The sequence below is a fragment of the Melanotaenia boesemani genome, chromosome 22, assembly GCF_017639745.1.
Source record: "Melanotaenia boesemani isolate fMelBoe1 chromosome 22, fMelBoe1.pri, whole genome shotgun sequence".
Classification (NCBI taxonomy): domain Eukaryota; kingdom Metazoa; phylum Chordata; class Actinopteri; order Atheriniformes; family Melanotaeniidae; genus Melanotaenia; species Melanotaenia boesemani.
The window spans coordinates 28,104,060-28,120,279 of NC_055703.1; the positions used below are offsets into that span (position 1 = coordinate 28,104,060).

General features: G+C 44.9%; 1 protein-coding gene across 6 annotated transcripts in view; it reads left to right on the forward strand.

The window, feature by feature from the left end:
* The window catches only part of col12a1b (collagen, type XII, alpha 1b), a 182,808-nt gene that overhangs the window by 31,463 nt on the left and 135,125 nt on the right, over positions 1–16,220 (forward strand). For all 6 annotated transcript variants that reach the window (XM_041976517.1, XM_041976512.1, XM_041976515.1 and 3 more), the window contains 4 exons: positions 7,245–7,514; positions 9,520–9,786; positions 10,788–10,980; positions 13,627–13,751. In XM_041976517.1, the coding sequence (XP_041832451.1) occupies positions 7,245–7,514; positions 9,520–9,786; positions 10,788–10,980; positions 13,627–13,751 (855 nt within the window). The remainder of the gene's footprint in view (positions 1–7,244; positions 7,515–9,519; positions 9,787–10,787; positions 10,981–13,626; positions 13,752–16,220) is intronic.

Genomic DNA, 16,220 nt, shown 5'->3' on the forward strand with positions numbered 1-16,220 from the left:
CCATCCGGAGACCTACCTTTAGTTCGCGTTTACACCTCCCGGAACCATCCGGAGACCTACGTTTAGTTCGCGTTCACACCTCCCGGAACCATCCGGAGACCTACGTTTAGTTCACGTTCACACCTCCCGGAACCATCCGGAGACCTACGTTTGGTTCACGTTCACACCTCCCGGAACCATCCGGAGACCTACGTTTGGTTCGAGTTCACACCTCCCGGAACCATCCGGAGACCTACCTTTAGTTCGTGTTCACACCTCCCGGAACCATCCGGAGACCTACGTTTAGTTCGCGTTCACACCTCCCGGAACCATCCGGAGACCTACGTTTAGTTCGCGTTCACACCTCCTGGAACCATCCGGAGACCTACGTTTAGTTCGCGTTCACACCTCCCGGAACCATCCGGAGACCTACGTTTAGTTCACGTTCACACCTCCCGGAACCATCCGGAGACCTACGTTTAGTTCACGTTCACACCTCCCGGAACCATCCGGAGACCTACCTTTAGTTCGCGTTCACACCTCCCGGAACCATCCGAAGACCTACCTTTAGTTCACGTTCACACCTCCCGGAACCATCCGGAGACCTACCTTTAGTTCGCGTTCACACCTCCCGGAACCATCCGGAGACCTACGTTTAGTTCGCGTTCACACCTCCCGGAACCATCCGGAGACCTACGTTTGGTTCGAGTTCACACCTCCCGGAACCATCCGGAGACCTACGTTTGGTTCGAGTTCACACCTCCCGGAACCATCCGGAGACCTACGTTTGGTTCGAGTTCACACCTCCCGGAACCATCCGGAGACCTACGTTTGGTTCGAGTTCACACCTCCCGGAACCATCCGAAGACCTACCTTTAGTTCACGTTCACACCTCCCGGAACCATCCGGAGACCTACCTTTAGTTCGCATTCACACCTCCCGGAACCATCCGGAGACCTACGTTTAGTTCGCGTTCACACCTCCCGGAACCATCCGGAGACCTACGTTTGGTTCGAGTTCACACCTCCCGGAACCATCCGGAGACCTACGTTTGGTTCGAGTTCACACCTCCCGGAACCATCCGGAGACCTACGTTTGGTTCGCCTTCACACCTCCCGGAATGAACTGGACTTTCCGAGCAGACGAAGTAGGGTTGGATTCAGAAGCTGCACCAGCGTCTGGTTAGAAACTGACTCAGACCTGTGGTGCCTCCAGATGTTGGTGTTTTTATCTCGTAATAAATGTAGTAACAGTAAGGGAAAGAAAACAGAAAACTACCATAAATATGCCAAGGATCTGTGTGCTGAATAAAAACCGATAGAAGTGGAAACTCCTTCATCCCTTTAATCGCTGCACAGAGTGAAGTTTTATAACGGCCGTCTGGGCCACCCGTAAGAAAGCTGCAGGTCTGCACCGGAGCTGCTTTAAATGTCGGCCGTTAGATGGAACATGTGAAGCAGCCAAGTTTATATAAACTAATAAGCCAGGAGACTTTCCACTGGGACTGTAAAGCTTCAGCAGCACGGAGTCTGAAACCTGAAAAACAAAGACTGAGCAGATTCTAGCTGTTGTTCTGCAGCTTCAGAAGTTATAGTTCTCCCACTTTTCATTGGAGAAATTCCTTTAAAAAGTCATAAACAATCTGCAGACGTCAGGCCGCAGAAAAAAAAACTGATGGATGGATGTGCGAGGTAGACGAGTGGCAGTGGAAATCCGATTGAATGTGCTTTAGTTCAGATTTGCTGTCTGATGGATGGTGGAAAAACAGGTCTGAGCATGCTTTAGTGGCCAGATATTCCACACCCTGTCCGTTATTTAGGAAAGATGGGATTTATGGCTGTCTGAAGGGAGTCGTTCCTGTCAAAGAGTCAAAAAAAGACTGGCTCTGTCTTTTTTTAGTCAGGGGTAACGGATTGTTATCAAATCACTGGCAGTAGTTATAAAAGGTCAGACTGGGATCTGAATAACTCAAACTTACACATCCCACCAATATACACTCTGTTGGTGGGAATTATTCAGAAATATTTTTATATTCTTATGGCTCGGGTTGCTTTTATCTGCATGTCTACACAGTAAGTCATGTGGAGGCAGCCGAGAGCAGTGAAGCATGAATAATGACTTCTTGTTCAGGACCTTTTTTAGAAAGTATAGCCATGGTTTTTGACATTTTTATTCTCACAGTGTGTATGTGAGGCTTCCGACAAAGCTAATCATCAACTATCACTCCAAATTTATTTTCATGCACTCTTTCAGTTTCACTTCCGTTAACTGATCGTAGCCAAGTTTTTCATTTCTGATGCCAAAAGAGAGAAAGTTTGTTCAATTTACGTTCACCAACATCTTATTTATGTCAAACCCGTTTTCAGTATATTTAACTGCTTTTCAGCTGTAGCCAGAAGCTGTTGAGAGAGTGGTGTCATCAGCAAACAAAACATGTTTTTCCTGTTTGGAAACGTTGCAGATGTCATTGATATTGATTTAGGGCCCAGAACAGATCCTTGAGGAACCCCACAAGTTACCTTCAAAGGGTCTGATGTCCATCATCCAGGTAACTTTTCATCCGTGGGTGTGTGAACCCTCTTATCTCTCTATTTTATTCATTATTATTAGAATCAGTTGTATCAATGCCCTTTTAAATCTATGAAACACCAACAGCGTTTTGCTTATGCTTCCTTCGCTGGCGTTGAAGTTGATCTTTCTGCTCTAAAGCCGTGCTGTCTTTCACTTAAAAGATTATTTTCTCAATATATTAAGTCTATGAGCAAATAATTATTTATGGCTTCTGAGATGTGTGGAAGTAGTGATATTGGTCCATGACGGGTAAACGGACGTTTCTCTTTATTGCTGTTTTTGAGGGGATCGTACCCGTTAGAAAACACAGATTACAGATTTATGTGAACGGCTGTATTCTGTAATATTTTAACTAATACCACGTCAGTATCAGAACAACCAGCGGACGTTTTATTCTGTCTTTGCTTCCAGCACCATGGAGGAGGAATTTTCAGTAATATATTTCATTATTAATTCTTAGCTCAGGAATTTCTTTTACTAAATTAGAACCAACATGTACAAAGACATGATTAAATTTATTAGCTATTTCTTTCATTTTATCAAGCCCAATATTTTTATCTTTTATAAAATATTCTGGATAATTCTTATTTTTTGTTCCTTGTGTGCTCCAATAATTTGATAATATTCTTTAAGTCTTATAATATTTACCAGTTTATTTTTTATAGAAGTTGTACTTTATTTCAGCATCTTTTGTTTTATAAATATCTTGAGTTATTTTCTTTTTACATCCATCCTGTGTCTCCCGTGTGATTTATGGTTCATTTGATCTGCGATGCGTTTGAGTGATAATCGTTAAGACGTGTTTCTCATTGTGAGATTAAAATGGACATGAATGCATCATATGCATCATTAGGATCTTCATTTGCAGAAACATCATTCCAGTTTGGTTCCTCATGGTCCACCTCCATGGCAGCATTGGCTCCTGGTCTTCTCATCACATGTATGAGTCTCTGTTTATTTCGAATCCCAAAATAATTTAGAATAATTGCAGAAACAGGTAGATGATCACTTGTAATTTATAAGAAGTCCACCTAGTGTTTCATAGTCGATTTCATCTGTGAATATATTATCTATCAATGTATCAGTTATCAAACTTAGTGGCATGACCAAAACCAAACAATTACACTTATACCGTGGTCTGGGTGAATACTCGATTCTGATTGGCTGGAAGGTGTCCATTAAAAAGTGATAATGGACACCTATGAAAGAGGTTCCGGTCAAATAGGTCAAATTTTAAGTATTGTGCATTTTTGTAATTTGTGTATGTGTACATTTGTGTGGATAATTCCTAGATGTGTGTGTGTGTGTGAACTTGAACAACATTTACCAAGTAAATGGTAAAACGGTACATGGACTTATACAGCCCTTTTCCAGTCAACTTGATCAGTCAAAGCGCCTTACACTACATGTCACATTCAGACACACTGCTCTATCATACCCCGGTAGAGGCAACGTGGGGTTCACGCCTCCGCGTCGTCCATTAATTTATGATAATGGCCACCTCACCGGGCACTATCCCTTACTTAACTCCATGCAAACAACTTTACTCCAACATTGTCCACACAAGAACATTTCAGTAGAGCAAAAGACTCACAAGAAGAAGAATAAATAATAAAATTATCTATCTTTCATAAAACCTACTATACAAGAATTTTAATTATACAGGAAAAGTATAAATAAAACCAGGATAAATTTGAGTCCCGTCAGTGGGAGTTTTAGTAAATGCTGTTACATTATTCCAGGTAAATCCATTTATCAGGTAAACGCCGTGTTGAACATCACGACGACACACGTGTGACGTGAAGGCAGCACGGACAACAGTTCAGTGTTTTATTGTGTTGTCCGCCTTTACCTGTCGTGGGACTACACCTGTAAATTAGCTTGTTAGCTATAATCTGGCATGTTTATAGGTCTTAAATAAAATGTGCCTTCTATATCAAATAAACTAATAAATAAAATAAAGTAAACAACCTGCCGGAACTGCAACTCTGTTCCCGTCATTCATTTCAAAGAGCTGTTCAAAAGAACTGATTCGTTCATGAACGTCACATCTCTACTTGTTATCTGCACAGCTTCACTCGTCCATCAGCCGGCTGTAAGGATTTATTTATACCCACCAGATTGAACTTTAACCCACATTTGGGCCCAGGTCATCATCCATATCATCTTCACGTTTCTAATTTTATTTTTACAAGTTTGAAACAAAAGACAAACTAATAAAAACACGGCCATAACCACATGAAGGCAGCGTGGATAATCTGGACATAAACGTCCGCTCGCAAATGAATGATCAGTCCCATTCGTTCATTTAAAAGAGCTGTTCAAAAGAATCGATTCGTTCATGAGCATCACATCTTTTTTATTAAGGAAAACCTTCATACCTGGCTTCTGGTCTAGAGAGATGGCGTTCCTCGAGACAGCGAGGAGCTGGATGTGAAACTGAGCTTCATTAAGGTTGAACAGATTTCTACCTGGAGCTCAGATCACCTTTGTGTAGTCGTTCTGCGCCGTCCTGCAGCTCCTGTCCGTCTTCTCTGCCGTAGAAGTGGATCTGGACCTTCCATCACTGGAAATATTTCCCGTGGTCTGCCATGCTGTGATCATCTATCCTGGCGCTGCAACAGGAGCCTCTGCCAGCTTCTTGGAATCAGATTTGAGGTTTTCACTTTTGGCTACTGTGTGTTTGAGCCTGAGGTCAGAAAATCTCTGGAAAGATTTAATTCTGTCAGCATTCATTCTGAGCCGTGCAGATATTCTGTATTTAGCAGCCTCAGAGAACCGAACCGTCTCCTCTTCACTTCTGACCACCTTCGTGTTTATGTGTTAGTTCAGTTTAATTTTCTGTAACGGTTACAGGAATATTGGCACATTTTCACAGCGTGTTTTGAAGGAGTTTTTAATGCAGGTGCTTCACCTAAAACACATTTATCCCATGAAAAGTGCATAACAAAGGAACCATTCTGCTGTCCCAAGTTTTCAACGGATTAGAAATCACACGTTTGACAGCGTTCTGCATTATTGGCCGAAGCTGTTCGGTTAACTCGGGATAAACTGCAGGACACTGGCCCAGGAGGTCCGGACTTTGTAATCCCTGTGCTAGACTTCTGTTTAGCTGAGTGGGCCAGCACCAGGAGATCCATCCTGAATGACACCATCCAGCCTCCTTCCACCGCCCTTCACCATGAAACACGATGCTGCTGTAACTCCAATCCTGAACATGTTTGCATATCAGTGCCCACCCAAAGTCAGACCGCCACCTAGTGGCCACAAGGCGCCAGGGGGATGCGGTTGCCACCGAAGGAAGAGAGCCTTCTTAACCGCTTGTGGCTTTAATTTGATTTATTTCATAACACGAAAGTCTCAGAAACAGGAACATCCAGCTGTTCTTAGACATGGACCTGAGGGTTGTTGTGCAGAAAGCTAGGACGTCTCGATGGGTAGGATGAAATGTTAGAACTCTGGTGTTACTCCTGCTCATCGTATAGTGGAGCTAAGACGTGAAGGACAGCGCCTCCTGCTGGAAGGAGCTAGAATTAGCATACCAGTTCACACACATTCATGCACAGCTAAAAGGTTTAGAAGGGTATCCAAGGCATTTTACTATGAAGAGAAAGATGCGGCTCGTAAACCATTTTGTTCGTGACTTGGGGTTCTTTGTGGCTGAAGCTCAGGAGGAAGAGCAGTCATCTTCAAACTGGAAGGTCGGTGAATCGATTCCAGGCTTCCCTGACTCCAAGCCTAAGTGTCCTTGGGCAAGACACTGAACCCCACGTTGCCTCTATTGGGGTATGATAGAGCAGTGTGTGTGAATGTGACATGCAGTTTAAGGTGCTTTGACTGATCAAGCTGACTGGAAAAGGGCTGTATAAGTCCATGTACCGTTTTACCATTTACTTGGTAAATGTTGTTCAAGTTCACACACACACACACACATCTAGGAATTATCCACACAAATGTACACATGCACAAATTACAAAAATGCACAATAATTAAAATTCTGCACACATTTTTACTTTTAACCTCGCAAATCTAATACTAAAAAAAAAGCTTCTACGCAGATAAATGGTTTAATACGTGCGCACGAACTGTCTGGTACTCACTGACACAACAGCGTTTACTGACCAGTTTTAATGGCATGAAGGATTTGTATTCTCAACGCTTCTGGGAGCCTCACAGCTTTGTGCAGACATGGTGCGTTTAAGTGCTTGTAGAAAGCTGGGTGATCTTGATTTTTCTCCAGTTATTTCAAAGCTGGAAGAATGCCGTCCATGGCAGATTATCTTATTGCAGAAAAAAGCCGATTTGTAGGACAAACTGCTGCCTGAGTGGGAGCAGACTCTGCTCATAAAGGGCCGAGCAGGCTGGATGTGAAGAGCTAATCAGGCTGAATTAACCCTCTATGACGTTTTAAGACTGTTCAGCTCCATTAGTGAGAACCGCATTAGTCAAAACAATAATTCCACAAGGAATGTCTTTACTGTAGCTTAGAAGAATAATCCTGCTGGAAAACTGCTCATGATGCTGCAGTAGAGGAACTTCCATGCGTCTTTTGTGTTGCCATGGTTGTTAAGTCAATTTCTCCTCTAGTGGGCAGAGCTAGTAATTAGAATGTTATTTGAGCAACAAGGCTTTGCTTTTTGCTTATGAATGAATGTGTCTTATGTATGAATCCAAGCATTTTCTCCTTTTTTCAGAGGTGGGTCCTCCTAAAAACCTGGTCACCAGCGATGTAACGGAGTCCAGCTTCGTGGTGTCCTGGACGGCAGCGCCCGGGAATGTCAACAAATATCGAGTTAGATGGAAGTCGCTGTTTTCTGACGAGTCTGGAGAGAAAACGGTGCCAGGAGATGTAACGGACACCATGCTGGAAGGACTGAGTCCAGAGATGCGTTACCAGGTCTCTGTCATCGCTGCCTACGGCGACGAAGACAGCGAGCCGCTCAGCGGACAGGAAACCACCGATGGTAAGAACCCCTGCAAACACTCAGCCTCCGTCCATCCGTCCATCCATCCATCCATCCATCCATCCATCCATCCATCCATCCTTCCATCCATCCATCCATCCTTCCATCCATCCATCCATCCATCCATCTCCTCCTTACCAGTTAGGCTGAGGAGTGTGATCCCCCTGTAGTTGGAGCACACCCTCCGGTCCCCCTTTTTGAAGAGGGGGACCACCACCCCAGTCTGCCAGTCCAGGGGAACTGTCCCCGATGTCCACGCGATGCTGCAGAGGCGTGTCAGCCAAGACAGCCCTACAGCATCCAGAGCCTTAAGGAACTCTGGGTGGACCTCATCCACCCCCAGGACCCTGCCACCGAGGAGCTTTTTAACCCCCTTAGCGACCTCAGCCCCAGAGATACGAGAGCCAGCACCAGCTACCCCAGCCTCTGCTTCCTCATCGGAAGACATGTTGGTGGCATTGAGAAGGTCTTCGAAGTATTCCGTCCACCGCCTCACAACATCCAGAGTCGAAGTCAGCAGCCCCCCATCCCCACTGTACACAATGTTGACGGAGCACTGCTTTCCCCTCCTGAGCCGCCGGATGATGGACCAGAATCTCCTCGAAGCCGTCCGGAAGTCATTCTCCATGGCCTCTCCAAACTCCTCCCATGCTCGAGTTTTTGCCTTAGCAACCACCAAAGCTGCGCTCCGCTTAGCCCGCCGATACCCATCAGCTGCCTCTGGAGTCCCACAGGCCAAAAAGGCCCGATAGGACTCCTTATTCAGCTTGACGGCATCCCTTACTGGCGGTTTCCACCAGCGAGTTCGGGGGTTACCGCCACGACAGGCACCGACGACCTTACGGCCACAGCTGCAGCTGGCCGCCTCGACAATAGAGGCACGGAACACAGCCCACTCAGACTCAATGTCCCTCACCTCACCCGGGACATGGTTGAAGCTCTGCCGGAGATGGGAGTTGAAACTCTTTCTGACAGGAGAGTCCGCCAGACGTTCCCAGCAGACCCTCACAACACGCTTGGGTCTGCCAGGCCTGACCAGCATCCTCCCCCTGAGCCAACTCACCACCAGGTGGTGATCAGTTGACAGCTCCTCCCCTCTCTTCACCCGAGTGTCCAGAACATGCAGCCGCAAGTCCGACGACACGACCACAAAGTCGATTATCGAACTGCGGCCTAGAGTGTGCTGGTGCCAAGTGCACATGTGGACACTCTTATGTCTGAACAAGGTGTTCGCTGACAGTCCATGACGAGCACAGAAGTCCAACAACAAAACACCACTCGGATTTAGATTAGGGGGGCCATTCCTCCCAGTCACGCCCCTCCAGGTCTCGCCGTCATTGCCCACGTGAGCATGAAGTCCCCCTGCAGAATGATGGAGTCCCTGGAAGGAGTGCTGTCCAACACCCCCTCCAAGGACTCCAAAAAGGATGGGTACTCTGAACTACTATTTGGTGCATAAGCACAAACAACAGTCAGGACCCGTCCCCCCTACCTGAAGGCAGAGGGAGGCTACCCTTTGGTCCACCGGGTTAAACCCCAACGTACAGGTGCCAAGTCGGGGGGCAATGAGCATGCCCACACCTGCTCGGTGCCTCTCACCGGGAGCAACTCCAGAATGGAAGAGCTCAGCCCCTCTCGAGGACAGTGGTTCCAGAGCCCAAGCCGTGCGTCGTCGTGAGTCCAGCTATATCTAACTGGAACCGCTCAACCTCAGCCACCAGCTCAGGCTCCTTCCCTGCCAAAGAGATGACATTCCACGTCCCTAGAGCTAGCTTTTGCAGCCGAGGATCAGACCACCAGGGTCCCCGCCTCTGGCAGCTGCAAAGCTCACACTGCACCCGAAGGAATGCTGGAATTTCATTATAAAGACACCTTGAGCTCTGGGGGGGTTCAAGCAGCTTTTGGGGTAGGGCTAGCCCCCCCTGCAACCCCCCCCCCCCCCCCGGACACCGGGTCCAGGATGATTCTCCATGTTTAACTGATGAAAATCTTCTTCATCTTTCAGCTTCAGCTGCTGGCAAAAGGTTGTTGGTGTCAGATGAGACGGAACGGACCATGAAGGTCACCTGGACTGCGGCACCGGGAAAGGTGCTCAACTACCGGCTGAAGTATGTCCCCCGCGGTGGAGACAAAGAGGTGGTGCTGAAGCTGGCGGGGACGCTCACCTCCAACGTCATGAAGCGCCTGCAGCCCACGACCACCTACGACATCAGCGTTCTGCCCATCTACAAGCGCGGGGAAGGAAAAGCAAGGCAAGGAGTAGGAACAACACGTACGTTGGTCCATAATTCAACCCTCTGAGAGACACAGCAGAGACATGTCCATCTTAACCAAGATGTTTAAACCTGTCCTCGATCCAACATGTGGTCGGGGTAGGTAGGGATGCCAGGTTATAAAAGAAAAGTGCTAGTAGTAGAGGTCTAGAGATGAGCCCAGATACTGGATATCATTACCTAATCTCCTGTTAAATGTAAAATAATGTAAAATAATCATCATTTATTCAGTATCCTGCTATTTCAGTTTCTGCATTTGTAGGTTTTGTAAAAGAAAAGTTGTGATTTTTTCATATTTTTAAGCAAATAGCCACAGAAATAACTAATCTGACCCTTGAGTGGCCACAGAGGACAAAAATATGATTTAAAGCCACATTTTCCAACTTTAATCTCAAATTATTCTTCAGTTCAGCCGGTTTAACTTCACGTAAGAGAAAGAGCTGCTTCCTACTGTGTAAATAATTTCTGACTTTTATGGGGCATCAGTAAAATCACTACAACACAAAGAGGTTTATTAGAATACCATTAAAAGCAGCCACAGCTCCTCCACAGCAGTATTTTATTCTACACGTACGGCTATTTTATCTGCTCCATGACAGTATTTATAGAATAATCATATTTATGTATCTGAAACATTTTATTTTCCAACTTGATCATTTGTGTAAATGTGTGTTTATTCCTCAGTAAGCTGCAGCGTACTGAATGACTCATTATGTCCGGTAGGTTAGATCCAGCATGAGAAGTTGTGAAGTTTAAACTCCTTGTTAAGACGAGTGTTTCCTCACCAGGACTCTGAACCCACCGTTACACACTCCGTGCTCAGTCACACGCTGCCGCTACTAACACACGGCATGACTCCGGACTGGGATTCTAACCACTGACTCCCACTTCCAGGAATTGTATTATGGACTAATGAAAACTGGCTTGAATGTGGTGCGTGTCCTTTAAAGCTTGAAGTCTGGTTCTGTCCTGAAGTTCCTGCTGGCTTCTTCTATTGCAGTGTCGCCCTTCAAGGCTCCCAGGAACCTTCAGACCTCAGAACCCACCAAGAACAGTTTCAGGGTCTCCTGGGATCCGGCGCCTGGAAATGTTAAGGGCTACAAAGTGACCTTCCACCCCACAGGGAATGAAGTCGACCTGGGGGAGCTCCTGGTGGGTCCATATGACAACACGGTGGTCCTGGAGGAGCTCAGGTAGGAGTCGACATTCAACTCACCAGCATAGACACGACAAAGTGGGTTTAAAGTCTAAGATAGAGTCCTAGACCAGGGGCCTCATTTATTAACCTGAGCGTAGCAAAGCAGACTACAGGCGGCATCTGTGGCGCACTTCTACTTCCAGATTCATAAAATCCTGCACACGCACATCCTCCATGTTTCCGTTTATAAACCAGAACCAACTCTAAAGCGGCGCAGGTGAGGAGCGCCTTGCTCCGCCCACATGGTGGCTATAAATGGTCAGGTGGACGCCTGTAATACATATTCATCACATCATTTCCATGATGGCTCAGGAGGGAAAAAGAGGGAAGAAGAGGAATTTTTCGGTGTGAGACAGAGATCCTGATGGAGCACGTTGGAAAAGGTAAAAATGTGTAACTGGTGGACACGGCGTGGACGTTACTGGTGTCAGAAAGACAGAATAGTGGCAGCAGGTGGAGACGCTGTCATCACAGCGTCAGAAGGAAGAAACACCAGAAACGTCGGATCATACGGATGGATATCAGTCGGTAGAACATCCGTCTGCCATGCAGGAGGCTGAAGTTCGAATCTGAGTGGTGAATCACTTTGGAGAAAAGCGTCTGCTAGATGAAAGTAATGATGCCGGTAATTTGTTTTAATCTATAAAATAAACATGTACAGATACATCTGAGACTGGTAGCCGTTTATTTAGTGTTAAATCATATTTCTTTCTAGTTGCTGGGTGTTCCAGCTGGCTGGGCGGGGCTCCAGCTGGCTGGGCGGTGCAGAGGGACACCATCAGCTCTATTAACCAGGTGGACAAGGAGTTGTGGGAAATAAAGAGTGTGTGGACAGAAATGAGGACAATAAAAAGCATTGTGTAAGAATAAATAAAGGAAATCCTCCTCTTGTGTGTTTCGTTAGCGTAGCATCACTTCTAGACCTCCAGCCTCCAGTCTGGTCCTGCTCTGCTGGACTGAAGGACCAAAGCTACTTTCCACACTGGCTGCTACATGCTGGCAGCAGACTGGCTCCTTATTTATCTGGATGGATTTATAACATGAAGTTTTGTTCCACAATGACAGAACATGTTTTAGTGGTTGAGCTTCTTATTAACATCATCTCCCTTTTTCCTGGAAATCCTGGTTTTCCCGAGCGTGGCTCTTAGGAGAATTAATATGGAATGTGTCTTTATGTCTACAAACAGCTTTAATATCTAACACGTGGTGTGGAAGGTAAGAGTGGATTGTGTACAAACGTCTCACATTTCACATTATTTCTTGGTTTATTCTGGACCGGTGGTGTCGCCATTTCCCTTTTCTCTAGATTCTACGTACGTCTGGGTCAGAGTTGCCGTGGAGGAAGGAACATTTTCACGTCAAGTTTGGCTTTTATAAATCCCAGAAGTGGACTATGTTTGGCGTACGCTGGTTTTTGTTCCTTCTCCTGCTTTAGAAATGAGGCCCCGGTCTGCTCGTGGTCTGTGTTTGACCTCTGATGGGGTTTTTAGTGCTGGTTTATAGGGTTGCAAAATTAAAATAAAAATTAATTAAAAATAAAGTTGGAAACTGTCCATGGGAATTAATGGGAATATTTGGGAATTAACCAGAAATTTACTAAATTTAAGGTAATTCACTTAAGAGAGAGCTTAAATATAGTTGAGGGAAATATATTGTTGCAGAATCGTGGCCAAAACAGCCTGATTTATAGCAAACACGCAGGAATATCTATGCTGTAAAGGTAAAGTTCTGGGCAGTTTGGCAAAGTACCGAACCAAGCAAGGCCTTTGGGAAGGGGAGGGAATCTGGCAGTGATGCCAGCACATGTCTGCATCCACCTGGTGGGAGGGACTTTGTGGATCTGAGGCCCCTGCACCTGTAGCCTCCATCATCCTCCATCATCCTCCAAATCCCGCCATCATCAGCCGCCTCTGCGCGACCGGCCTTTGTTCGGTTACTTGGACACAAAGGTTCGCAACAGCCTCACAAGTGTGAGCGTGGAAAAACCAGTGGCCTTTCGGCTGAGTAAAACTTTACTCAGCAACCATGTTTTTGTTGTTTAATAAAGGAACTGCACAGTACAGGAACTAAAGGTTTACACTCTGAAGTAAATCTGTAGAAATTCCACGTTTTTCATCCTTTTATTTTGCATGGATTTCTAATGATGACAAAACAAAACCTTGATGTTTGTGTTGGGATATGATAGTTTGTTGAAATTATCTCCAAATTTCAGTGAATTCTCGTGAATTCCCAATAATTCCGGTGGAAATTTTCCCAGCTTCACTTCCCATGGAAAGTTTCTGGAAATTTAGCGGAACTTTTCCTCGCCTTTGGAACCCTGCTGATGAGTGCTTGTGGAACGATGTTTGAGCCTCGGAGATGTTTCACATTTAAACCTCACCTGGACACATAACAGATTATAGTTACTTTTATATGAATATTAAAGTTGCTTGTATTTAAATATCACAGTTAATATCTTCTGTTATTTTTGTGAAAGTCATCCTTTGGGGCCAGATTGCACCGTCTGGTGGACTGGTTTTGGTCCCCGGGCCGTATGTTTGGCACCCCCGGTGTAAAGTGATTTTCGTTATTTTCAGACTACGTGTTGAATTTGTCATTTCGGAGGCGGATCCTGACCTAGCGTGTGTTGATTTCTCCTCAGGGGGGGAACGCGGTACTCTGTGGCTGTCATCGGGATGTTTGATGGAGGCGTGAGTTTGCCTCTCGCGGGCGAGGAGAAGACGACCCTCATGGACGATCCTGAACCTCCTCCTCTGGATCCTTCTGGTAAAATGTGACGAGTCCATCTCAGCACACACTGCTCTGTAGGCGTCTGATCAGGATTAAACCACGAGTCTCAGATTAGTGCCAGAAGGTTGAATTATTGGTTGCTGTTGGAATCAGATTGGAACGTGGTGCAGATGATTGTGATTAGTACAAATTAGTCATGTTTCCTCAGCATTTCGCTATCTCTTCATCAACAGACTCGCGCTGAAGTTGTGACACTAACATTTATAAATGACCCAGATGAACATCTTCCCCAGCCACCGCATGGTGTGATGACCTTGGATGATGTTGATGAGCTCCGTCAGCTCTGCATCTGCCGGCCAAATGTCATGCAGAAGTAGATATTTCCTGATGTGATGTTGTCTGAAGTCTGGAAAAATGGGCTCTGTTTGCAATCAGACATTTTTTATGATGCAGAAGGTCAGTTGCCGTGGTAATGCGTGCAGCTAGGAAAATGTTCTGCTTCTCCTGAGACCCCGAGGAGGTGGTTAACCTGGCTGCTCTCCGAGCGGAGAACCAGGCCCGGGTGTCCGCTGAGGTCTTCCTCTGAGATGCTGGTTTCTGTAACTTTGATCTGAAAAAGCTGCTTCAGGCTTCCTTCATGTGCTGATAAGACGCCATCTTTCACTGGCTGTTAAAACGTTTCTTCTTATGGAGACAAAACTGTCATTCCACAGTGGGAACGGTTCTCTTACTGGATTGAAGCGGTTTGGAGTCATGAAGTCAGTGAAAGTGCACCAGAGCCGTTATCTTTAATCAGAAGTAGAAGTACATATAATAAAGACATCGATCTTTAACAAATAACCAGTTTAAATGCATTAGAGCAATATTTGCCTGGGAGGTACAACTCGGAGCTGCTCTGTTCTGTGCCATAAAAAGTTTATTTGAGTTAGATAAACCGGATCACAATTATGAATTAATTCTTAGTGTGATGGTTGAACAAGGTGGTGGAAACCCTCCTCAGAGGTTTAGCTCCATATTGACGTGATAACATCACAGATTTGCTGCAGGTTTGTTGTACATCCATGATGAGAATATCCTGTTCCATACTGTACCCGGTTCGTTAAAATGTGATGCCCAAAAACTGCAAAGACGAGTTTGAAGTTGGTGAATTGACATGTTCATGCATCAGGTTTGAGCTAAAACCTGGTACACACAATGATTTTTGGGCTGTTTTTGTCTCGATTTTGCCTCTTCCCGACCTCGTATGGCAAACGCCCGATCATGGTGAGATTTCCATGTCCAATCATCATTTGGTCTGTGGTTACAAGTCGATTTGTCCCGATAATCCGCTCCGTAATGTAGCCGACAATCGGGAACATTGAACATGTTCAATATTTCAGAGCCGATTTCTGAGAAACGGCGATGACTCGTGCATTGTGACTGCGTGGATGGTGACGTGGTACGAAATGTAGCCAATCAGAGAGCGAGCTGGCTGGAGAACAAGGAAGTAAACAAAGTCAGTGTTCACGCCGCCTCCAGTCTGGTATTTCTTTCAGTTCTGGCTTTTTCTGTTAACAATAGTCCCAAGTCCCCATCATTCCCTCGTCATGTATGTCCTCTTCCATGCTGGGTGTTGTGTTTCCCAGTTGTTGCCATGGTTCTACTACGTTTTTTTGCCGGTTGTTGCTATGTTTCTTCTACGATTTTTACCGGTTGTTGCTATGTTTCTTCTTCTACTTTTTTTTTTTTTTTTTTTTGCCGGTTGTTGCTATGTTTCTTCTTCTACGTTTTTTTTTTACAAGTTGTTGCTATGTTTCTTCTTCTACTTTTTTTTTTTTTTTTTTTGCCGGTTGTTGCTATGTTTCTTCTTCTAGATTTTTTTTTTTTTTTTTTTTGCCGGTTGTTGCTATGTTTCTTCTTCTACTTTTTTTTTTTTTTTTTTTGCCGGTTGTTGCTATGTTTCTTCTTCTAGATTTTTTTTTTTTTTTTTTTTGCCGGTTGTTGCTATGTTTCTTCTTCTACGTTTTTTGCCGGTTGTTGCTATGTTTCTTCTTCTACATTTTTTGCCGGTTGTTGCTATGTTTCTTCTTCTACGTTTTTTGCCGGTTGTTGCTATGTTTCTTCTTCTACATTTTTTGCCGGTTGTTGCTATGTTTCTTCTTCTAGATTTTTTTTTTTTTTTTTTTTTTTTTTTGCCGGTTGTTGCTATGTTTCTTCTTCTACGTTTTTTGCCGGTTGTTGCTATGTTTCTTCTTCTACATTTTTTGCCGGTTGTTGCTATGTTTCTTCTTCTACGTTTTTTTTTTACAAGTTGTTGCTATGTTTCTTCTTCTACGTTTTTTTTTTACAAGTTGTTGCTATGTTTCTTCTTCTACGTTTTTTTTTTTACAAGTTGTTGCTATGTTTCTTCTTCTACATTTTTTGCCGGTTTTTGCTATGTTTCTTCTTCTACATTTTTTGCCGGTTGTTGCTATGTTTCTTCTTCTACATTTTTTTTTACCAGTTGTTGCTATGTTTCTTCTTCTA